This window comes from Amyelois transitella, chromosome Z (genome assembly GCF_032362555.1).
Source record: "Amyelois transitella isolate CPQ chromosome Z, ilAmyTran1.1, whole genome shotgun sequence".
Classification (NCBI taxonomy): Eukaryota; Metazoa; Arthropoda; class Insecta; order Lepidoptera; family Pyralidae; genus Amyelois; species Amyelois transitella.
The window spans coordinates 3,613,488-3,640,308 of record NC_083535.1 but is presented as its reverse complement, the minus strand read 5'-3'; the positions used below and the strand labels follow the sequence as shown (position 1 = coordinate 3,640,308).

Genomic DNA, 26,821 nt, shown 5'->3' with positions numbered 1-26,821 from the left:
TAACTGTAACATTATTATATTTTTATTTTGCTGATGTTTTAGTGTCTATTACATACCTACATTCGTTGACACTACTACCATTGTACAGATATCTTACATAATGATTGCGTTTTGTACCCAAGGATAGGCAGAGATGTTCCGTCATTAATATATATTTTTTAAATTGGAACTAATTAGAACTAGTTTTGACGTAGTATTTTCTACCAAATTTAATTAATATTAATAAGTCACAAAATAATTAATCAACCAATGCAACACTTACGAAGTGTGGAAATGTCTTTAAATCCGAAATAGTTTAATAAGTGCCTACTTAAATAAACTGCCAAGCTCTAAAACAGTACATAAACACCATCTTGACTACGACATTGACCTAATCACGTGTTGCCAATTCTATATTTACCGGAAAACGTGCAGAATAATTGACAACAGATTCTTTATAGGTAATCATGAATGAGTCTTGCAGTTCGATAAGTGCTAAAAATTATTACTTTTTCTAATTCTTCTTAAAAGACATTTAGTTTTAATAGCTATCTTATCGTGTCATTTTATCATGATTTGATAAATATAGATTGCCTAATTACTACAATTTGTAAGTTGAGAAAAAAGGTAACCATTACGAATAAACAAAGCATTTTTAATTTCTATTAAAATATTTAGATTCATCTTTTATTACAAACTTGGGAAATGGGAGAACTATTAAAACTTTATGAATGTAGTGGTTTTTTTAATACTGATAGTAGTCATCATCCTAAATGGAATCTATACTAATATTATTAAGCTGAAGAGTTTGTTTTGTTTGTTTGTTTGTTTAAACGCGCTAATCTCAGAAACTACTGAACCGATTTGAATAATTCTTTCACTGTTAGATAGTCTATTTATCGAGGAAGGCTATAGGCTACATTTTATTCCGGATTTCCTACGGGAAACGTCAACAATGCAGGTGAAAGTTGAATGAGTCGACCATCTGCGAACTTTCCACGCGAACGCTGCGCAAACCAACAAAGATATAGTAAAACAATGTACTAAAGATGTGAAGTACTAATTTTTTGCCACAAAAAAGTCCGCGAGAGCATATATCTATCTCTTAAGGTTTACTTACAATAACCACTTTTCTGTTCATTTTTTAAGATTATTTTTTCATTATAAACATAAGTTATTTTGAAACCAATTTTCTTGAATTCAGTATTAATCCTTATCCAAATAAATATGTTTATTATTTCGGCTTTTCATGTAGACTAAAATTGCCATTTACAGTGTATAAATCAGACGAATAGGTTTTGAAATATAGTCGTTATAAGCAATTTGCAGCGAAACATTTAATACGGCGAACCAGCGTTCTTTCTAATACGCGTGACCGCCTGACTATTTTAAAGTAAAGTATCAGCCTGTAAGATCCCACTACTGGGCAAAGGCCTCTCATCTCACTATACGGTCTCCGGTTTCGTCGCGGGAAATGATGTGGGCTAAGTCGTCGCCAAGTCGCATAACAATTAGCAGCTATAATTGATAAAGCCGAGGAGGATGTTTGCAAAAATAAATATGATGCCCAAAATAACTATTCCACGCGGACGAAGTCGCGGGCACAGCTAGTATTAAAATATAACCAAAAATGTTATAAAATTTGGAACAGGTAGAATTTTCGAAGCTTTTATACCTAATGCAGCTCAGCTATTATTTATTAGGTAACGCGAGTGCAAGGCTGCTCTAACGCCGTCTGGGGATCTCTAATTTTATATCTATAAAAGGGCAAAAATTTACTCTTTCTATTCTATGAAAAATTCGACTTGTTTCACACTAATGACATGATGTAAGGGAGTTGTAAGATAATTTTTATTACATGTTTGATGTAAAACAGAATAAGGAAGGAATATTATACTCGTAAATGTAGGACCAGGATAATATTATTCCGATTTCTATGAGGACATCATTATTTAATATTCTTGTAATAAATCTTAATTATTAACAACAATATTACTACTGCTTGCCACGATGCCACTTTTGCTTACTTCACCGTGCTTGGATAAATGTATCCATATTTGCATGCGACCTCATTAGTCCTATATTATGTAACAAATAAACCAAATCTATACCTATCAGGGAATACGCGTCAGAGTTAATTGACTGCTCATAAAAATGAGGGCCCTGTGCGTAATTACGCACATTAAAAGGAACCCGTCTAGTTTAAAAATAAATGTAGCGGGAGCAGACAAACATTGAGACGCGGTATGTATTAAACTTCGGAATATTTTAGCGTTCAGTCTGAAAATATTCTAAGAAAACGGAGCGCGCAAGCGTCGCGTCGTTCCTGTCAAAAATACCGCGTACGCGCAATCGTTGCGTTTATGGTAACGATGGTAGAGAAATATGGAACATGTAACAGATGATATGTGATTGTTATGCATTTGTTATATATTGTGTGTGTGCTGTCGACATCCGCTTTAATGTTCGCGGGGGGTGGAGCTGGTTTCCAGAAGCAGTCCAAGCCTCCTTGGGAGAACCAGCAAGCTAACTCTAATGTGGAATCTACTCTTAATTGGTAAGCGTTACATAAACCTTTTTTAAATTATACAATTTTAGGGAATTAATTCAGAAACATCAAAAAGATAAGCACATTGAAGAATATATTTCTTTTTGTTTACTTAATACGAGTATGAGTAGGTAATATCCGTTCACTTGATTTTTTAAGAAATAATTATGAAATCATCGGTTACATGAAGAGAGTATCATTTTCTCATTAGAGCTAAATCTGATATAATAGAGTGCAGATCATTTTAATCTTTAAGCTTTTCATATTAGAGGAGAAATTTAAGCAACATGATGAATTACAGCTGTTCGTTGATTTATTTACGCGCGTTCTGTTTTACGCAAACATGTGAAGAATTTTGTCTTTCCTGTACGTAAGTATTTAGTAAGAAATTTATTGTAGGTATAATTAATAATCTATGTAAGGGTCTAATGTTACTGATATAATTAAGTGATGGGCTTACCATTTACACCCTGAAAAAGCTTTTCTTGTAAGTAAGAATTCAATACGAAGAAGAATAGCTTCAAATATTTTTGCATTATTTTGTTATAAATGACGTAACATATTTGTAGTCGATCATACCAGATATCTCTTTTACATTTTTTACCCGATGAAATGGGATTCTGAAAAACCAATTTAAATATCGTCAGTCGTCGTCTTACTTGTGGAATAGAGAACCACGATTCATAAAATTATCTTCTATATAAGCATATCAGCTGTTGCTAAGCTAATAGGTCTGAACAAACAGCTCAGACGTGCCTTTTTCACGATTGAAACTAATGATATTTAGTAAGTAAACATCAACTGATTCATCGATAATTAAATATATATATATATAACTAAAGGTCTAGGAGGATTTATTGCCAATATTTACAATTTAATAGTAACTTCTATAAAGCTTTAGTCTTTTTGTTTATGACTCTGTCTACCCCGCTTGGGATATACACGTGAATATATGTTTGTTGTAAGTAACCAATTTTTATATAATCACAAGTCAAACTTAAATTATATTTTCATCATGTCTTATTGAACAGATTACTTTATCTGTTGAATTGACATTTTTATTATAAAATTTAGTGATTTAATTGCACACATAAAATGTTAAGTTCTCATGAGAAAAACGGAGCCAATAGTTGCAAACAAATGGTTTAATAATGGAAACGAGATAGTGTCAGGTCGCTGGCCCTCCGCCTGAAGTTTATTTCCCTTGATTGAAATTTTACAATCTGATTACATCTGCGGGATGAGGAGCAGATGGGACCAACATTTTTTTCTTAGATTAGCATTGAAGAAAATTTTATTTCCATCTGAACTCATTAAAAATAAGGGTCAATACTATATAATAATATATACTAATAGGGTAATACTATGCTTTTTAACTTGACTTTAGGATAGCAATCTATTTAATTGATATATTCCGACCTGTTTAAACTAAATAGAATACCTTGTCTGAGCTATTGCTATGTCCATATTACAAACAATTCAGTTCAGCTTTGCGTGGGATTAGTCCAAATTAAGCTGTATGCAAGCTTTTGATCAATTAATTTAACATTACAAAAGTAAGTCCACTGGAAACGCAATTAGTACGGAATTAAATTACAACATGGTTCATTTGTATCACCAAAATTTGTAATATCAATCACTTTCATAATGAAACTTCATCATATTAATGTGGTCGACAATTTTATTGAGATTGAATGCTTTTAAGAGCTTTATTCATATTAAAATAATATTTTTGGTATTGGTTTTAAAATTATCTTTTTAATAGGATACAAATAGATATTCTTTTCCCCATTATGAATGAGGTCACTCAATCGATTTAAGTATTGACGAAAATCCATTTTTAGCACAGAAGGGATATTTTAATTAAAAAAAAATATATTTCGAGACTATTTAATAATAACAATTGAATTTATTTAATTAAATTATAAATCACAAGAACGAAAGCATAGAATAGGTATAAAACGGAAAAATATCACCAAGATGACGTGTTGACGGCTTGACGGTCGCGCGGCAAAAGAGGGCGAACCCTGTTGGCGAGCCCTTATATAGGCTACGAAAAATATATCTGCTAACACGGCCTCTCCTGACGTAGGTCGTCCTCGACCTCTTGTGCTTAGATACCTTGGGGACCTAAGTCATCACGTGAGGTTCCTGCTGGTAGATCAATCCTGTCGTCATCAATATCATTATCTGAAAGTAACGAACAGGATTTAGAAACTCTGTAACATTCAAGGCAACTATATACGCATAGTAACAATGAAATAAATTGTAGTATTGTGGCACTGCACGAACTATAAAAACAAGCGGTCTCGTGATCCACGTAGCTCTACGTCTGATCACATAGTCGCCGAATCGTTTAGTTGGCAGTACCACAATAGCTAGAAAGATATATTAGCCCTGTGAACCACGTAGCTCTACGTCTGTTCACACGACCAGTTAGTTTTAGTTATGTAGACCTCGTAGCACTACGTCTGTCTACATAACTGATACTTTGGCAGACCACATAGCACTATGTCTGTAAGCCAAAGGGAAAATAACATTTGACCACGTAGCTCTACGTCTGTCAATGTCAAAGGACCACGTAACTCTACGTCTGTCCAGGACCACGTAACTCTACGTCTGTCCATATAGAGAAGAGAGGACCATGTAACTCTACGTCTGTCCACAGGGAGAGGAAAGGACCACGTAACTCTACGTCTGTCCAGGACCACGTAACTCTACGTCTATCCACAGGGAGAGGAAAGGACCACGTAACTCTACGTCTGTCCAGGACCACGTAACTCTACGTCTGTCCGTTAAGGCTCCCTTACTACCTGCTTTATTCCCACAATCATAACGTTATTCATCATACTTCTACAATTCATCAGTCAGTGTGTTTGTCAGTAAATTTGTCAAAAACTGAAAGGGAAAAATGTCATGACTTGCAAGAATTTAAAGGGAGTAAGTTAAAGGGACCCCAAAAGAACCTAATATGACAAAAACGGCTATGATTGCTTTGTAGGAAACAGGTATATTCTGTTGAACTCATTGTCAAAGAAGGCAGCACAAGATTCGGGGCACCACTCGCCTCGCCATGGCACCATATACTCTGCGGCAGCTTGGGTGGCTTTCCATACGACCCAGACAGAGTCGCAGCTCGTACCTTCCACCAGGTAGAACACGTGTCACTTTATAAGGACCACGCATTCCAGAGTCCATTTTGCCTGTTGACTGAGAACTTAATAAAAATTACAAGATAACGCGGTGAGCGTTTGTATTGCTTTTGACATAGGAATCCTGTCAGGCACGATGTGATTGAAGTAAATCATTAGCCTGAGACCTACTCAGTTCACGACGCGCTCCTCTATTTTTATTAGAGTCATTGTGCACGACGTCATATGATAATGACCTTATGACAGGAGTAACAGCCTCTATGCCTAAAAGTTAATTAAGCGCGGAAGTTTGCCTAGTTTAATGTTTTGTAATATTGAGAATGAGTTGTAACTTTCATACCATTTCTGACCACAGGTTCTTCCTGTAGTTCACTTCTATGCTCAGCAGGTTTAAGATTATGTGAGAATAGCGACAAGTTCCTTACGAACCACTTCTTGTTCAGCACCCCATTTAAATTAAACTCCTGACTGAGCTCACCTGATTAGTGTCGTTTTGGTAGGATAGTTATTAGTTAGTTATTGCCTGACTTGCTTCACAATTTCTGGAGTTGGCGAATCTATTAAAGCTTTGACTTTATTAGGGCTCGGTCTAACCTGACCTCGACTGATTCACAACCCAAGTACTCAACTTCAGTTGTCAAGGAGAAATACTTTTTAAGTTTAACAAAAACCTGCTTCCGTGTGAGTTTTCAAAACATCGCTAAGCAAATCCGGGGTATTACTGGTAAGGTTAATGTGTAACTTACCTGTAGTTACAGTTGTAGTAGCTGTACCAGTAATAAAAAGTTTGAATATGTTTTAATTACCTCCATTAGATAATCGCGAACATTACCTTGAAGGGGTGTATTTACTTGAGGTGTCTCACTAACCGCGGCCACGTATCTTCTCATGGATGAATGGGTTCTAGTCAAATATTGTCTATTCCGAGATCGTAATGTTATTCCATCTCTGTTCAAAACATCCGTACCGATAATAATAGTGGTATTCATACACGTCGACGGAACCTTCACGAGATCAGCTTCTATAGAGATCTCATCAAATTCGATAGTTAAAGTAACATACGCAGTTGCAGGTATTTCTTGGTTGCTAATACCTTTTAGTATACAATTGGTTGGTTTTAAGGCGCACGAAAAATATTTTAGTACATGTGATATGGTAACAGATACGTTCATGGTTCCGCTGTCGATAAGTACATCTATAGGAATACCTTACACTGCCGAAACTAGGTACATCTTGCATTTTATTTGTTTCCAACGAATTTTGGGATAACTCTGAACAGAGATTGACATTTCGTTAATTGCGAGACTCTGATCTTTCTTTAGCAAAACACTTATCTTGAGTATGACCGGGCTTTTTACAAAATGTACACAAAATGGCGGTAGATGTAGGTGAATCATTATCAAATTGACGCGGTTTCTTATAACACCGATAACTTTTATGTCCCGCCTGGCCACATAAACTACATTGGAAGGTTGAGAATTTATTGTTTGGATTGTCAGAATATTCACGTTTTCTATTAAATTGAGGCTTAGTATCTGGTTTACCGCGGCCAGGTTTCACATAAATAGATAAAAACGAGACCAAATTTTCTGGACTCGGATTGGCGTTAGCCGCTGCAGCGCGCACTTGTGCATCAGTTATACCTCGAATGGTTATTTGTGTAATTAATTCTTCACTTAAACCTTTTACTATTCTTAATCTAAGCAAAGTGCGACGCGCATATTCGGCATACGTACTATACTTATCCGATGTAGTATTCATTATGTCAAATAAAATATTAGCGTAGTCTAATTTATTTGGACACAGAGATCGAAAATCTAGCTTGAAATTGGACCAGGACCGGTCATTTGAACCCCACTCGTTTAACCAGGCTTTTGCATCGCCTTTTAAACAACCGGCCACGCGCGATAAGCATTCACGATCATCCCAATTGTTAGCGAGTTTAGCCCGATCCACCTCTTCAAACCAAGACTCTATATCATGTATAGCAGGATCAAAATTCGATACGTAATAATGTGTACGTGGGGGGGCCAATGTTTTGATGGCGTCAACCAGCGCTTGCGCCGTCGACAGAGTGCTGTCGACATGTGACGTATTGTCGTCACAGTCAACCAGGGAAGAGTGTCGTTGTGTATCTACGGGGGCACTGCGCAAGTTAACACGGTCATAGCTATTGCCACGTGATTCGGATTCGTTAGAATTTACGACATTTTCTTTACAAGCGAGGGTAGTACGAGACGGATTATTATTTTCCAACGCATCCAACCGTGACATAATAACATTTAAACTTTGTTGTATTGCATTTAAACCATCACTACTGCTCGTCTCCGGCAAAGGTACATTCCGAGGAGGACTACGTGAAAGCCTCCGGCGCAACGAACGTGACCTACTTTTAGAACGTGACTTATGTCTACGCGACCTACTTTTTGAATGTTTACGTTTGGAGCCGGCCATAATTATTACGGTTTAACACAACTGACAAATAAAATCACTGAACACAAAATACACACAGTAAAAAGATACAAAACTGTAAAAATTATGCTTTCGTTCTTGTTAGCTAAAATAGACAGCTGTGGGCTAAAGGCCTATCCCACTTCTGATTTTAGCACAGAAGGGATATTTTAATTAAAAAAAAATATATTTCGAGACTATTTAATAATAACAATTGAATTTATTTAATTAAATTATAAATCACAAGAACGAAAGCATAGAATAGGTATAAAACGGAAAAATATCACCAAGATGACGTGTTGACGGCTTGACGGTCGCGCGGCAAAAGAGGGCGAACCCTGTTGGCGAGCCCTTATATAGGCTACGAAAAATATATCTGCTAACACCATATTTATCAATTCTTTTTAATAGTATCCTGTAAGCGTTTTGGAATTATTTACAATGTACAATCAATTTGTTTTTTATTTCGAAAATGTAATAAAAAACAATTATCACATATATTTGGTTCTTATATAATTTGTTAAGATTTTATAGTGTATGAATTTAAAATATTCTTTTTAATGAGGTATCAAATATAATCCTTGTTGTACATGATTTATTTACTTTAGTAAAATTGCAACAGGTTTATACAAAAACTTTGGAAATGAAATAGAAAATATGATGCACAACATTTTTCCTTTCAAGTGACGACTTTAAAATACAGTGAAACAAAAATTGTTTGTGAAAAAATTGTTGTATAAGAATTTCTTTCTTTTCTGTAACATAAAATTCTCATCTTGAAAAAAAGCCAAAGTGATTGTTTGATAATTGTATTTGAATAAAATATTTATTCTTTAATGTTAATAATAAGTAAAAAAGGAAACTAAGTAAATAACTTAATGATTACAAACTAAATCCGCCAACAAAAGAAAAAGATGTAGATTACAAAATGTTTGATAATATTTTTTATCAAACATTTTGTAATCCATAATCGTTGTTACGATTATCTTCTGCAGGAAAGTGTTAATCTATATTGCACAGAAAATCAATTACAGAATAGTAATTAGAAAAGTGCAACAAAGGTATTTTATCATGAAGTGATCTTATCTAGTAAATTACCATCATTGAAAAGCGAAGAACTACTGGTTTCGACCATAGATATATCTAAACTGTGAAAATGGAACGATGTTTTCTTTCTACATTTTTCAGGACTGCAAACAAAGTCTAAAATATTTTATACAATTTCTTTAATAAATTTTATTAATAAGATAACGATTACTTATATTGGACATTTGTCAAAAGTTTATTGCCGGTTTAGGCCGCTTTTAAGTATGACATTATTGCGGTGTGCCTAGATTAATAAGGAATTATGTATAATGTAATCGAGTTATTTTTACATGAAAAATATACACCCTTGAAAATAAAATCCACTCTTACATATGTGCACATTGATGTTTGTCCTATTTTTTGAATCTGCTTAGTCACCCTCAGTGGCGCAGTGCTTAGCATAAAGGCCGTAGCATCGTTCTAGTGTCGCCAATATCTTGATTGTCATAAAGATAGACTGCAGTGTTTCCAACTAAATATTTTAACCTGTGACCTCATTTCGATATAGGTACATAATATCTCTTATGTGTTCAGTTTATCAGACCCAAATAGAATAGACTACGTAGTTCCAACAGTTATTGCGTAGACACAAGAAATAAAACATACATTCATATTCATATTCGCATCCCTTATAGGGTAGACAGAACCAACTGGTTCGAAAGACTGAAAGACACTTCAATTGTGGCTTATATAATTTAGATGCTAGTAGTGTTATACAACCCGGCTTTGGTTAACTTGTAGATACGTTTGTCGTTTGCAAATAACTTATTACTGCAATGTGATTTTTTTCACCAATGTGTTTGTATTGTTATGTTATGTTATTTAACTTTAAGGTTCTTCAAAAATTCAAAATTCGATTTTTTTATTAATTACTCTAGGATACTATATATTGCTTAATAATTGTCAAAACATATGGTTTAACAACATTGGTTGACGTCAAATAAATTACTTAAAAACTAAGTTTACTGCCGCTTCCAAGGCGTCAGTGCAGAAGAAGCGGTTCTAAATAGGGACTAGATGTTACCCATTTCATGAGACGCTTTGCCCGTCTTAGACTTTGTAATCACAGAAAAATCTTTTTTATAATACATACATACATACATAAAATCACGCCTCTTTCCCGGAGGGGTAGGCAGAGACTACCTCTTTCCACTTGCCACGATCTCTGCATACTTCTTTCGCTTCGTCCACATTCATAACTCTCTTCATACAAGCTCGGCGGTTTCGGGTACTTTTGACCTGACCCTTTACCAGGACGTCCTTAATTTGATCAAGATACGTTCGTCTAGGTCTTCCCACTCCGACCCTTCCCTCCACACTCTCCTTGTATATCTGCTTAGTCAACCTGCTTTCATTCATCCTCTCCACATGACCGAACCATCTTAACATACCCTTTTCTATTCCTGTAACTACATCTTCTTTCACATCACAACATTCCCTTATCACGCTGTTCCTTATCCTGTCACTCAATTTCACACCCATCATACTCCTTAACGCTCTCATTTCCACTGCATTTATTCTGCTTTCATGCTTCTTTTGCCATACCCAACTTTCACTCCCATACATTAATGTCGGGACCAACACGCCCCTGTGCACAGCCAGTCGAGCCTTTTTGGATAGTTTCTGACTGCTCATAAAGGCATGCAAAGCTCCATTCACCATGTTCCCCGCGTTCACTCTCCTTTCAATATCACTATCATACTTGCCATCTGATGTAAACTTTGATCCTAGATATACAAACTCTTTCACTTGCTCCACTCTTTCTCCTCCAATCAAAATATTACATGCTGTCATTTCTTTCTCCATTTCAAAAACCAGTGTTTTAGTTTTACTTACGTTCACTTTCATTCCTTTCTCTTTTAAAGCTTCATGCATACAGTTTACCATCTCCTGTAACTCCTCCGCTGATGACGCCAGTATAACCTGATCGTCGGCATAGAGCAGACATTTGACGAGTAACTCATTCATCCTTAATCCACTTTTAGACTCTTTCAAATCTGTCAAGCAGCTATCCATAAATAGGTTGAACAGCCACGGTGACGCAACACATCCTTGCCTAACGCCTTTCTCAATCTTAAACCACTCAGTGTGCGCTCCGTTTATCCTGACACAAGCACTCGAATCCTCATATAAGGATTTCAGTGCTCGTATTAAGAGACTGCTCACCCCATGCATAGAAAGTGCTGACCACAATTCATTCCTCTCAACTCTGTCATAGGCCTTTTCCAGATCTACGAATGTGCAATAGACTTTTTGACTCTTGGCCAAAAACTTTTCGGCTATGCACCGCAAGGAAAAGACCTGATCAGTACATCCCATTCCCTTTCGAAATCCCGCTTGAGCATCCCATATTTTGTCATCAGTATAATTATAAAAAAAAATTTCTTAAGAAAAAAAAACCATTTCAATGCCTCTGGTTTGCGTGCAAAGTCCTCTGACCTCGTTCTTGCATGTTCCCATAGACGTAAAGTTCGTTGACATTAAGCCAAACGTTTACGCTCGTCAGACGCAAATGTGTATACTTTGATGAACGAGCGATTTTTACTCGATTACAAAAGGAAAATTGTGTTTTTGAATTTTTATTTAAAACCCAAGGGAACGGGTTTTTTTTACATTTGCCTTACACGTGATGTACCTATTGTAAGTCGATATTGAAAATCTCTACTCAAATACTGAATCTAAAATGAAATTATAGGTATAGAACTCAAAAGTAGGTATTTAAAATATTTGTTCAGTGATTATAAGTAAGTACAGAGTAAGATGTAGACTGTCCGAAGTTGGTTTTACTCTCAGGACAAGACTATTAATTTTATAAAAAAAACCCTTGGTATTAGGTATATGATGGAGGTATCCTGAGACTCTAGTTAGACGGCAGAGGCATGTGTCTGGTGAGAGAAAAGGAGCTCTAATAAAAAAATGGCTAAAATAGTTTAACCTGGCGTGCGATGGTATTTGACCCAGTTCATAAGGTCTGTAATGAAGACGAACGATTGGAATGTTTTCAACATAATTGCATGACATACATGAAAGTTAGTATAAAAATTTGGAATCGTTCACATAGGTATTACGATCACGCCTCTATTCCGGAACTCATCGTACCGATTGCCATCTGCGTAAACTGTTTCATAAACATTCATAAGAGCTAGTCGGTTTAGGGTACTCGGCCTGAACTTTCACCAAAGTATCCTCGATTTGGTTGAGTCTGAATCTTTTACTAGTTTTTTTCCATTATACGCCTTCTCATTTTATTCATCATCTCATCAAGAACAATCCTACCCAAAAATTCTTTTTTTTATTCTTGTCACTTTATCTTCTTTCACATTACATTCCCTTAATATGAACGTTAAATCCTCTTGAGTTACCACCTATTATGGAGTATTTCCAAGTAACTGAATTTTCTATACAAGTTAAATCTTGTATTAAATAAGTACTTACTTCATTGCGCTTAATAATAGAAAAAGTATATATGAAAATATCCAATAAAATTTTTCACGCGTATACTGACAATTGTCCCATTTGCGGTGAAAAATATCAGTTCATAATGGATTAATTCCGACGAAACCATATTTTTCATACAACCACGATGATATCAATACCAATGTGGTTAAAATTTTCTCTCAGTTGACTGTGAAATATCTACCAATAATGGATTGATTTCGCAGAACTATGCTTTTTTCTAAGAGTTGAAATAAAATTGTTTTATCTCTTCTGTGATATTTTTGTCAGCGGAAATTTCGTAAAGCTTTCACCCAGTTCATTTAGGTAGGTAATTATGATATTTGAATCCTTAGTTAGCAATTTCTATACAATTTAATATGCAATGTATTTCTTTAGTTGTCACTTAAGGCGACTAGATTAGAATAGAACTAACAACCGATTTCTGTGATGTTATTTAATATCAATAGTTATTATCTATCCGATTACTGTATGTGGTTAGGGTTTGTTAAATTTGAAACCGAAAGTATGAAACTTAAGTAAGAAATTGGTTTTTCAATCATTAATCGAATATTAAATGGGTACCTCTAAAAAGCTCACGGCAGTTATTTGTGAGTCGCTTCGTGTAAAAGTATAATTACAATATGAAATCGTGGTGGGACTCCTACGTCCTCTCAAAGAGGAAGATAATGAGTTACAAAATCAAAAGATGTTTATAAATTAGGAAACACTATATATAACCTTTGAATAGCTAAAAGATAAAATACCTCTAACCCACAGCGCGGCCATAAGGGAATTTTATTAAATCCCCCACATTCCTATTTATGGCTTTTCTTGGAACACACGCTTATTATACAATGCATTTATTACGGGCACGCTCTAACATTTGATCTAGTTTAGTCGTCTCCGGACAAGTTAATTGCAACTAATGTACTTTAGACGGAAGCTCTAGGCGTACGTACAGAGTCCTATACTAATTCTATTACGAAGGCAGCTGATGTCGGGGAGAACCATGTTAGTAACAAGTAGTTTACATGTAATAACTGCGCCTCGTACCACTAAGTTATATTTACTGCCCCGATTTATGAATAGAAGTTATTATGTGAAAATAACGATCTTTTACACCTTAGAGAAATTTACACAAGCTATTTACTAGTTTTAGATTTGAATGTGATGTAAAACTTCTTTAGTGAATCACAAATCAGGAAAAAAGAAGTAAAAGTCTCGCGAAATGTTGCATTTTAGAGATACATAATTCATTATAATATTAAAATATTTATACGTTATTTGATTAAATGAGCTATTAATATCGTTAAATTTGCTGTTTTTCAAGTAAATTGGGCCATTGGCACGTAATCAATATGTGTATTGTGCATATTCCGATCACGTTGGAAATTCACTAGTTGGTTGTAATTTTACAATAGTAGGTCACGAGACAATAAGGCTCGACATAAATGGTTTACAATATAGGCACCGTAAACAAAAAGCCCAATATACGATATTTCCCGTACCCGACTTTTGTTTAGAAAGAATTGGAATTTTTCATGCCATGCCTTTAGTCCAAAGGAACGTATGCTATTTTTGATGCACCATTTTAATAGACTCTGTTTTTACAAATGGAATTCTTTTGTTGATATTTGGGATTTTTTTTTCACTAGGACAACAAAATCGTACTGTACTCAAAATACTACACTGACTGGTATGTTGGTCGATCCATGTGATAACAGCGTTACCAGAAAAAGTAAATAACCAGTTAACGGTTATGATTTTTCAACTCATTCGGCAGACATAAGCTTATTATATAGTTAATCAAACGTCTTGTTAAGATTGTGGCGAAATCTATACGCCACAAGATACAAAAATAAAAAATAACATCACGCGACGCTATTAGTATCTAACTGCGAAAAACCAAAATCGCGCAAGCAGATTTCACGGATTAGAGCTGTATACATATACAACCTGCGATACAACATCGTCGGAGCCGCGGTTCCCCAGGCATAACACCTAGCCTCGCAGAAGATCTTCCCTTTGGTGGACGTGGAGCCGAATCATCGCTCCCGCTTCAAGATCTTAAGAATTTTTACTATATCTAAATTTATTTTATACATAAAAAAAATTATTAATATAATCAAACTGATAGTGGTTACCACTATTAATATTATCATCGGCTTTCTCCTGCTGAGGTGACCCGGGAATGTGACTACGAACCAAGTGTGAGTAAAAATCAGATAATACTCGTTATGACACGAAACGAGTGTCAGTTTTCACAAGAATGTTGGCTCTGTCTACCCCGCAAGGGATATAGACGTCACTATATGTAAAAGAAAACCAGCAATCTTTGAGCACAATGTTGACTTATTATTATACATTTCATTGTGTAATTCTTAAGTCTGAAAGCTTATGTAACTTTTGCATAAGCGGCACACCTAACAATATGATAATCCGATGTCTTCAAACGAGCCATGGTCGAAATGTCAAGGGCGAGCCGTGACCAAAGCCGAAACAAATTCTACAACGTCACTGAGAAATTTACTCCCATTATGTTTTGTAAATACCTATAGTAACTAACAACACATAGGTACTTATATAATGACATGAACAAAAATATATATGCGGGCTGATTCACATAGATAAAGATAGTCCTAAAGTTTGAAGAATTGTGCTGGAATACAAACTCATTGATACTAATACTTTATATTAAGCGTATCAAAAATAAAAATTCAAAACATAGGCCAATCAAAAAATCGTTTTTCATTATGACACAACAGCTGGAAATTGAACCCGGGATCTGTGTCAGAGGCAGAGGCAAGCGCACTCCTACTGCGCCACAGTAGTTGTCAAAATGAAAATTTATGCCAGATTAATAGGATTTGACGATATGTTGAACAAAATACAGGCGATTCAACATATCGATTTTAAGTCACATGTTGTGTTTAAACACAGTTTTCCATTACTATTTTCGTACAGTTTGAAAATAAGTTAAAATATAGGGCATAGTAAAACAGTAAACAAACCAGAGGTTGCATTTCAACTTGGTAGAAACTACTTACATATAAAGCACCCACCCGCGTTCAATTTTTACTTAGTTTGGTACAAAATGTGTTCTGAGTAAGTTTGAAAGTTTGAGTCCATTCCTGGTATTTGCTTAAAATAAATTCCTCAACTTTCTCGCCTAGGACGATCTTCTCTTTCGTATCTGAGTTCAGTAAAAGAAAATTTTAGTAAGCAATCATCACACGATGTAGCTAGCGCCATCTATATCCACCTTTTTTGGTTCATTGCAAAGGCATGCGACGCTTTCCTTTTGTAGTTGCTTAGAAAAAGTAGCCACAACCACACACCGCCATCTATGGGGTGGTTGCTTGACTAATAATAATTTTTTGTTACCACATCGGGTCATTTGTTATAGTGGGAAATGTTGGAATTACGGAACATTTTCTGTTCAAACTTTTTGTACACAAGCGTACTTACGACCTCTTTTGGATGTTATTCGCGTCACTCTAAGCCTTTGTTTCAATAAAAGTGTTCTTTTTTATTAAGCCTAGTTTGTTTTTTTACGGTTTGTTTTCATGTGTTTAGTTCCACATTCCGGCGATAGAGCGCCACTTTCTTTGTAAGAAAGTTTACCACCATATGGTGCCTTCATGAGAAATTGTTTTTCCTTTACGTAATATTGCGCGCTTCACCTATACAGGCTAAATTATCAGTATACTGCAGGATAAAATACTACTTACTGAAAGCAAACTTTTTTGGAAAGGCGTCATTCTGTCCTATACCTACTATTAAACTATTGGTTTAAGGAATATATTTGTAATCGCGTTCTTGGAAATGGTTCTAGCGATTTTGTTGAAATTTGAAATGAAAGTGCACTGTCTGGGTACATCTATCTGGGTTCCAGGAAAACTCGTTTCACACCGCACTACACTATAATTACTCCAATTTTGACCAAACGATAATATTTTTTTGCTCCTAGGAATCTGTAGACATGTTACGATTTTTAAATTTAAAAATACTTTTACGTATTTTTAAATTTAAAAATCGTAACATGTACAGGATTTTCGCAGGTGTTACTCGTATTATTAAAATTAGTCTTCTTGTGGTAGGTATTAGCATACGTAATAAACTATCACAACATGATATTCATTAAATTTATTAAAAGCCCAAGAGTTGAAATGACAATAACTCTCACTCAACTAATAGCTAACTCTCAAGTAACTATGATAACTTCAATATTTCTATTTAATCGACTTTACTTTTGTGAACCAATGGACATTTCTGAAAGTTTTATTTCCAACGTTAAAGTTATAAAATGAGATTTCTTAGGTAAGTAGTTATCCTTGTTGCACTTTTTAAGCGACTACTTCTATATGAAGTTCGGATTCTGATCGGAATTTTAATAAGAATGCAGGGATTTTAGCAAGTAGAAAGATGCAGTATATGCCTACCTCTGTATGTATTCAGTGGAAAGATGCACCTGCAGGTGCATAGGACAGGAGCTTTCGAGGGAAGTCTGCGCTACCAGGCGACGACATGCTGGAACAATATTCCACTGCCGATAAGATTGCTTAGTTCGCGCTACACCTTCAAAAAGCACCTTAAATTCTTGCTAGTTGAAAAGCAGAATATCTATTCTATTCATTCAGAAATGTCACTAGCTGGGCTTCTTCTCGTGAGCGTAGTTATCGTTCTCTCCGGTGTGTTCATGTTGTGCATCATTCGCGTATTGCAAGTTATCACTTAATTATTTATTTTTTGATCTATACAAAATGGTTCTGTGCCTATATGTCGTGAAAATACCCACATATTTATTTTTATATTTACTTTATGTTTTAGTACCCGCATGTACATTAAATGGTGATAACTGAAAATCAACGTTTTTGTCCTCTTTCAGTGAAAAAAGATCGCCGAGTTATGACTATTTCGACTTGCTACAGCACACCTGCGTTAGTTTTAAGGATTTGTTATGTTTGTGTTTGTAGCACTGTCGAATAAACATTTTATATCTATCTACCTAAACCTATGTAGGTAGCTTAATTTCATAAATTGAATAAAATAACATAAATTTCATAATTCTGTTATTTAAAAACACATCTCTAATTCCTAGCTTTTTTTAAATAGAAAGGTTTTTATTCTGCTTTTTTGCTTGTCCATTTAGTGGAAATGTTTTTTCAATCATATTTCCAATAACAAAATATGTTTGTGAACAAAAACTTTGGGAATATTCTGAACGCATTTGATTTACGAATATATGTGGTAAAACTAAAATTTTACAAACAACGAACGATGTATAATAAAAAAAAAGAAACTAGGTCACGAATTTTTCTTGCAATTTCATTTTATATGTGCGAAATTAAAATTGTATGTAAGTTACAAAATAAAATTATTGGTTAATATTATTCCGAATTGAGATTTGTAATGTTAATCTTTTTATTGTGCTCATCTTGTTGATTTCGTTTACCTATTTATAAAAATCACAAAGGATATTGATTATTTTCATGACACGGTACTCAGATAGCCACAGGTAGTATTCATATATACCTGTAAGGGATATAGACATGATTATATATACAAACATGTAGTCATATCTAGTTTATCCCATACATGTAGTATAATATTCTTCTGTATTTTTTATATCCTTGGGCTAAACATTTTGTTAATTGATTTAACTGACTGAGATTATTTTTCGCCAATAAAGGCTGTTTGGTCTTTTCCTCTCTGGTTATCTATGTTATAATTTGGGGTAAAGCAAGAAAGGGATTGACCGAATTTACTTAATTTGACTATTTTTTAAACGACCTAAAATTCAAGGAAAATAAATCAATTTTTTCTAAAACATAAATATGCAAGTAAAATAAATAACAAAACTACCGAATCAAAGTTCGGATATTCTCGTACAATAGTAATTGTTCTTGGATTGTGATGAATACGCTTTATTTCGTTTGCACCCATACTATATGTCTGTGAACGTACCAGATTCCTTTACATCACTGCGGTTTTGCACCACAATACTCAGTCTGCCCAACCCTACTAATTATTTTCACTCCTGGTTAGCTACAAAGTTTTATAGAATAATTAAACGTTCTTATATCGATTGTTCCTATTTTTGCACAAATACCTCATAATTTCAGTGCAGTCGCATGTTCATATGGCCTCGTGCTACAATTTCATCCCTGACATACTAGCCTCATGGGTCATGCACACTAAGAGTCAGGGCGTGGTCGCCATATTGATCGGAATACCAGTGACGGCATGTCAATCTGGTGTAGCACCAAGCTAATGTTACAAGGAACCACAACATTTTGGACTGCGGGTCTCGAAGCAAGAGCATGACTCTATTGCATTGTAATGTGGGCAGTATGTCGTATTTTTTAGGATAGAGTATCCAATGTGATCTCCAAGATGTTCATAAGTAAACCATAATACAGTTAGAAAATCCAATATTACAAATTTAACCGCAATAAATTCAAATAATAAAGCTTCATATATTACACAAACCTCTAGAGCTCTCCCTGTCACGACTATTTTTGCGATTAGAGGAAGGAATAGAAAGAACATTCACGCTTTTCCCTTATGGGGTAGACAGAACTAAAGTTATAAGGCGTAAAGGCCACATTTAACTGAATAGCTTAATGATGGAATTGTGATTCTGATCGGTTAAGGACAAGTTGCAAGCCTATCGCATTCTATTAATTCGAAGTTTCTAAGCCATTTTTACAATCTGCACAAGAAGAAAGGCAAATAGTACCAACTGCATTTATTTTGCACTACCAGAACGTAGGATCAAATCAATCTTTAAAAGGGTTGAGTATTTAACGCAAGTCGTCAAATTAACTTTAAAATATATTATTCACAATAGACTAACGTATTTGTTTTAATTGAGTTAAACGCTCCCGAAAGCAAACATTTGTCAGTTTAGGTGCACTAAAAATAGGTACATACACTCGAGTAGATTATTACCTTTGTGTGCTGTGATTATAACGATAAGTCCGGCTTTTGCACGTTTATGTTACTTTTTCCTTTAGTTGTAACAATGTCCTGTCCTTTATTCATTTTATATAAGTAATAAAAGTAGGCATTCCTTTTTCTCCCTCTGTAAGGAAAATATAAAATCTTTCAACTACTAAGTAAGAAAACCTATTTTTTTGACTCTTAAAAAACTTGTTGGATACTTAGACTAGTAAATACTACCTACGTAATTTGGTAAGATTTTTCATGGAAAGCAAATAAATTCAGCTAGTAAGGAAAAATAATAATAATGCTAATACCAACCTACATTTACTTACTTGATGTTTTTAGACAAAAAATTAATATGCCCGTAATACGTATCAAGTTGTTTGTTTGTACCAATAGAACGTATGCACGGATAACAGCTTATGTTGGGTCCTATTTATTTATTATATAACTAGCTCTTTTCCGTGATTATTTCCAGATAAAAAAAGCATCTGTTGGGTAATCGAGTTACTACATGTAGTTACAAAGTTCCATAAAACCGATCCAGGTATTTATTACGGAAGCGATATTAACAGATTTCTCATTTATAATTAGATTAAAACTTGTAAAATACTTAATCTCTTAGTATTAATCAAATCCCGCTCCAGCTTTCCGGGTGCATTGAAAGGCCATAGTTGTCCATAACAGCCCCGTATAGCGACAAGCGTTCTATAGGCACGTTCTAAGCAACATTGACAAAACGCATAAGGTCTCGTGATTGTATATTTGACCTATTATACTAAGTTTTTGACCGACCAGTTACCAAAAATTTCTTGAAAAATATAATTTTATTCCTATAAATCTTTTATGTTATTTTCCAGATCACTAGCTACCATTTCACATCGATTTCTAACAAAGTTTTACTGATTGTTAGTTTCAAGTTGAGTTGAAGGAAATTCTCAATAAACATTTTGTGTTAAATTACGTAGTCTCTGTGTCTTAGTGGGCCGGACAATTCCTGCCATTTCACGTATTGTTTATTCATGTGTTGTTCGTGCTTCTATTAAAGTACATTCAACGCCAAAAAAGTCACTACAAGAATCTTTATACCGATGCATTATGAGCTAAATTACACTGAGTTCACGAGCATCGATGTACCGTTGTTAGTACACATTATTGTGTTGAAAATAGATCCGATTATAAAAGATAATAGAAATAGAGTATTGTGCGAGTGAAATGTTACATTATTCTGGAAAATATGATCCGCTTATATACAATGGGATGTAATACTATTGAACGCATTACACTGACCATATTGAAATTAAATAAGCTTAATTGAAATGTTCTGTATCTCATTTTTGTGAACTAGTTGATGTATTTTTTTACAATAAACAACTTATGAACAGATTTAAATAAAAAATAATAGTTATGTAACTTCACATATATTACATCTTTATCCCTTATGGGGTAGATAGAGTATACGAAATGCTACAGCATCTCGAAGGCTTCATTCAGCTGGTTAGTTTAATATGTAGCATAAACATCTGAATTTAAAAAAACGCGAGCTTCACCGAATGCGCAAGCTAGTGTATATCAAAACAGATATTGGTCTCCAGCGCTTAGTATAATTAATAATCAATTTACCACGAATATCTATAAGGGCAGGTTTATGATAGATATTGCAATGTACTAATAGATTGTTAGTATTAAATTAATTCTGCGTTAACAGGCGAAATTAATGGCGCATGTACCGTCACAGTGGGCGCCTATTAAAACAGATGTGATTGCATGGAAATAATCAATTACGATATTATAATGTAGTGTATGTTTAGTATGGTATGATCGCCATGTAGCAAATATGCAAGCGTATGGAAAAGTTGGATTGGGAAGGCCTAGCCTTTTCCTATAGTACGAAAAGTAGGTTTACACGAACATATCTACATCAAATCGGGGACGTCCTGGCGAAAGGTCAAGTCAAGATTTCTAATAATTAAACCGACGAGCTTTTATAAAAATTATGATGTTTGTAGTCTCGGCTTATCCATCCAGGAAAGAGGCGAGATTTTAATGATGAAAGTATAAAGATTTTCAAAATTCCGACATAAAAGGCAGCGTGCCCGTCCCAAAGTGCACAAGTTTAAATTCTAACGCGACACTGTACCGATGACTCTTTTTGAAGTACCGTACATTAATTTGATTGCAAGCCGACGTTCTAACGTCGAAGCAATACATCTCGACGAAACCAACACATTATGTAACTAGAAGAGTAAGCAGGATCCAATATATGTTACATTTCCCGCCAAGGTTTTAGAGCTGAACTCGCTTCGTGGAAAACCTCATTTCAAGAACGAGGAATAACAAAAAAAAAAAGAATTATTCCTTTTCCGCCGAGTTTTTAGTCCCGGTTGCATCTTCACCACTCTGGAGAGGAGCCTGGGGTATGCCATTGACCACGGACCCTGGATTGGGTGAGTCAGGTTTTTACACGAAGCGACTCCCATCTGACCTCCGCAACCTAACCCGTTTTGGATAGATCATGGATACATATCCATGTAGCTTCCTGAATGTGCGGGTTTTCTCACGATGTTTTCCCATCATAAGAGCATCGGTTAGTATTCTAACTAAAATAATTATTATGTGACTATATTTTGTTGATTAAATCACAATTTTACTCATTGAGCACAAATAAATTTTAATGTAATATTTTTGGCTTGGATGTGGTCAAATATTAAACATTTAGTGCACGGTTGATCAGACATCAAAGCGTGTTTGTGCAATCTGTGCATATTGACTTGGTTATTGACAAGCACTGATATTCTATGATATTCCATATTTCACCTGAAGCTAAATACAGATTCAGATATATATTTAGAGATGAAATTTCAACCATTCTTGCAGTAAACCAGTATTAAATATTTGTATCGCTTTTGCTTGCTTTGTTAATTGACAAAATTATTTGGAAATCATACGTATTCATATTAATTGAAAAAATGATTTTGGTTTATATTTTAAACATGAATATTTTTAATTATACTTCATCATCGTAAAATCACGCCTCTTGCCCGGAGGGGTAGGCAGAGACTACCCCTAATTATACTACTATTTTAATTATACTTTGTTGTTGCTTAATGCGAACTTAATGTTAATAACTAGCATTCTATAATTACTGCGAAAATGGCGATTGCTAATAATATTCATCCACATATCTAATTAAACCGCTGACGGACTCCGAAGTTACTGTATGGCGGGTCGCAACGCTAGACTCTCATAAATAGTTAATTGAGTTTATTTCTGATAAACTGAGCAAAGCCAGACTGGATGGAATACTACAAAACAGGATGCCCAACTTAGATTTATTCGCCGAATGGGGCTTAATGAGTGAGATTTATAGAAGATTTTATTTTTTATCAAAAATATTGGCAGATTGCGAGCTTATCTCTTAAAATAATGGATAAAATAAAAGAATAATCCCAAGTTTAGTCAAAACTAGCTTTTACCCAGAGCTTCGCCCGTTTTTAACGCTACCTAAAAATACAGGTTTATCGCAAATTCCATGGGAACTATAGTTCCACAGGCTCTTAATAATATTACGCGAAATTTCAAGAAGATTGTTTCAGTAGATAAAGCTCGAAGAGGTAACATATAAACAAACTAAATTTGTCTTTTTTAATGTTAGTTGGGATTAGGATTTTCTGGAATGTCACTTACAATCAGGGCGGGAAGTAAAAGTGTTGTCATACACTCTATTACAATAGTGGGTTTCTTACAAACCTGGTCCAAAATACTAACCTGGTAGGTACTTTGTGTTTAACTTTCATTCACATCGTTTCACGTCTCATCCTCTTTAAACGAATCGTACATTTTCGATTCTAATGGTAACATGAAAAGTGCACTAAAAAGAACAGAAAGGGTAACATCATTCCTGGGAATTAAAGGACTGTTCCCATGAGTTTTTGATAAATCACCGCAACACATGGGTCGCGAGCATCATCTTGTTTGTTTATAAAATTTCTTTTAGCGCTTAATTTCTCAAATTTGGATTAAGGATAACATAATCCTGATGCAGGTGAAATTAGGGTACTAATCCACCTTATGTTCCCACGGGACCGAAACGTGACCACCTGCCTTAGTCCAGGGTTTAGTTCGGTATTAAGCCTCATGAGAGCAAGACGCCTGGGTGAATTTAATCTGTTTGTATTTGTTTAGTTCAATTTAAAGCATTCAACACGTTTCATTTAAAAATAAGTTTATAATAAATTTTTCTCCATACTTACATATAATCACGTCTATATTCCTTGCAGGGTAGATAAGGTCAACAGTCTTGAAATTACTGAAAGCTAGCTACGGTTAGCTGTATAGCTTAATGAAGGAATTGAGCTTCAAATAGAGACAGGCTACTAAGCCTATCAACTAAGAAAAGAATTCCAAGCTTATTAGTCGAATCCCAGTCATGTCATGATGAGGAACGAACTTTTTTATTATTGGCCTGGGTCTTAGGTGTTTATCTTAACATATACGTGTTTATTATAAAACTAGTTGACGCCCGCAACTCCGTTTGCGTGTTATTAGAAATACGAAAGTTAAGGTTATAAAAATTACTACTTAAATTTACTTTAAAATTGTAATATGTACAAATTTCGGTACATATTACAGGGTAGCTGGTCCCTTTGGCTTCTACATCACATGATCCTGACCTTCAATTTTATTTGGCCAAAGAAAATGCTCATCAGGTTGAACAAATTTTGTGAAGACGTTTTTCGATATTTCCTATAGTTTAGCTGAGTTGTTATGGTTTGATATCAGATATACCAGATCCCAAAATAAATTATACCCTATATATTGGTGAAGCATAAGAGCTATACAACAAACAAAGTTTCATTCAAATCCGTGCCAGAGATTAGCGTGTAAACAAACATACAAACAGACAAACTTTTTTTCATGCTCGGTAACTATTTTTATATCGTTATAAATAATTTTTTTGAAAATATATTCAATGTACAGACAAAAATTTCTTAATGTTTTATTATATGTATTGATTAGAACTTACATTGAAGCCAACTCAACCTGTATATATTTATAATTTATTTATTTATTTTTGTATGATCTGATAAATCGGCCTAGTCGAATTAAAACTTGGCCTTATTACTCGCAGTCTTCATGGCCACAAGTGGCCGGCCGCTTATGTGTCAAGTACTAAGTCAAGGTCTCATGTTTACGATACCATCTGGAGAATACCGAGAGCTATAGTTTGGTTTCGTTTAAGATAAGGTACTGTTGTCAGGTAGAAATCATAACTGATAGATACCGGCCGAAATTACTCGGTGTAAGCTGAAGTTTTTGGGATCTTAAGGAAACACAAAGTAAGACTTTTTTGCTAGTATATACAGATTGATCCATTAATTCTTTTAATATAGAATATGTGGATTTTGAGTCAATGATCAAGTAATATTCTTATTGCACCGTGTGGGTTTCAGCTGTTTAGGAAAATAACAATCTATTTTTTGGCAATGACGTAAGATGGGACTAAAGAAAGGCCATTTTATCTAATGTAACACCCTTGATGGAAATCGGTCTAGGTTCCTCATTTAATAAAGTCATCGAGGTCAGACGATCATTTTCGATCGTGGTCAGCGCATCACGGGCTCCTCTTCAGAGAGACGGAGCAATAGCCAAAATGATAACGATGAATATTGACGGTTTTAGAGCGAAGAAACGACTTGTCGATAATGTTACTACAAACATTTTCTTTCACGGTTTTCCATAACAGAGGCTTCTATTTCCACGAAAATTACATAATTCGGTTGTAATCTGGGCCAGATTCGTATCTAAATAGGCGATGAGCTAGCTACCTGTTCACTATTACAGAATTTGTTTTACTATGTATTCTAGTACAAACTGGCGAATGGTGAATGTAGACTCTGTCTGTCCCATTAAGTATGAAGAGTTTGCTTGTTTAACGTCCAACTGAAAACAGTTTTTTTATATTTGCACTTATGAATGGAATAAAATTAGCCAAGTGCATACCGATGCACTTACGATGAGGGAGAACATCGTGAGGATACCTTCATATTCAAGCACTGGATATGTATCGCAACCATGATCCAATAAGGGATAGGTCTACTAGCAAAGGTTGCGGAGGTCAGATGGGAGTCGCTTTGTGTACTCGTAAAAACCTGACTCGCCCAATCCAGGAAACGTGGTCAAAGGCGTACCTCGGGCTTTACTCCGGAAAGGTGAAGGTGTAAACGGGATTATCGTCAGGATGCTGAGAGGAAATGGAATATATTTTTTTACAAACAATATGCTCTTTTATAACGTACAAAGTAAAAGTTATTAATATATAATTAACTGTTTGTTCCGAGAAAAATGTTGTTTGAAGAATGACGTTGTTTCTACGTGTTGCTTCAAGCTTTTAAAGGATTATCTCTGAATTATGAGATTATTTAACTAAATTTTATTCTTCAACTAGTTCTTTCGCCTCTTCACCTAAACAATTAACACCTTAAAATATTTTTTATACATTTACTGAAGACGATCAAAAGGTTCTCCGGGAAGAAGAAAATTTTCTTCCCACCAGGACGAAGAAAAAAGTCCTGTCTCATGGAATGGTAGGCAGAGGCCGAGTGCACATCTTTACACTCACGATCCTTGTGATAACAAATCTATTTTATGCAAGTTCATCGGTAAAACGCAATGATTTAGAAAAAGATTCTAATTCAAGTTTTATGTGAACACATCTTAAATGTATAGTTTTGTGACCATTCTAATAATAAATCATTCGGATGACTTGAAACATATATGTAAGGAAAATGTTAATGTGAACGTTGGAATGTACCTTGATCAAATCGGAGACGTCTTGGGGAAGTGTCAGATCAAGAGGTTCCTGTCCCTAAACAACAAGCTTGCGTGAAAATGAGATAATTGAGCATAAAGTGACAGAGTTTGCAGAGTCACTGCCTATCCTTTTAGGAAAGAGGCTTTGAGTCCAAGTATTAAGCTTAATATTTTTTTTTAATTTTCCCTGAAATAATACTTTCCTGTAGCTAAGGAAATAATTTCGCTCGACCAAATTCCGTTTATTTTTTCCTTATTATTACAACAATTAGAGATTCCGGGAATGATAAATTCCTTCAGCGGAAGCTGATAATTGTTGTTGTTCCAGAAAAATTATTTCCACGTTAACTTTACTTAGAAATCAGCCGTCGCTAATGAGATAACTAGGAGCTCGTTTCTGAGCCTT

General features: G+C 34.9%; 1 protein-coding gene across 3 annotated transcripts in view; it reads left to right on the top strand.

Moving 5' to 3' along the window:
- The first annotated feature begins 2,329 nt into the window (after positions 1-2,329).
- LOC106130476 (potassium voltage-gated channel protein Shaker) overlaps positions 2,330-26,821 on the top strand; it is a 234,429-nt gene continuing 209,937 nt past the window's right edge. For all 3 annotated transcript variants that reach the window (XM_060953463.1, XM_060953460.1, XM_060953462.1), the window contains exon 1: positions 2,330-2,536. In XM_060953463.1, the coding sequence (XP_060809446.1) occupies positions 2,397-2,536 (140 nt within the window). In that variant the 5' untranslated portion in view covers positions 2,330-2,396. The remainder of the gene's footprint in view (positions 2,537-26,821) is intronic.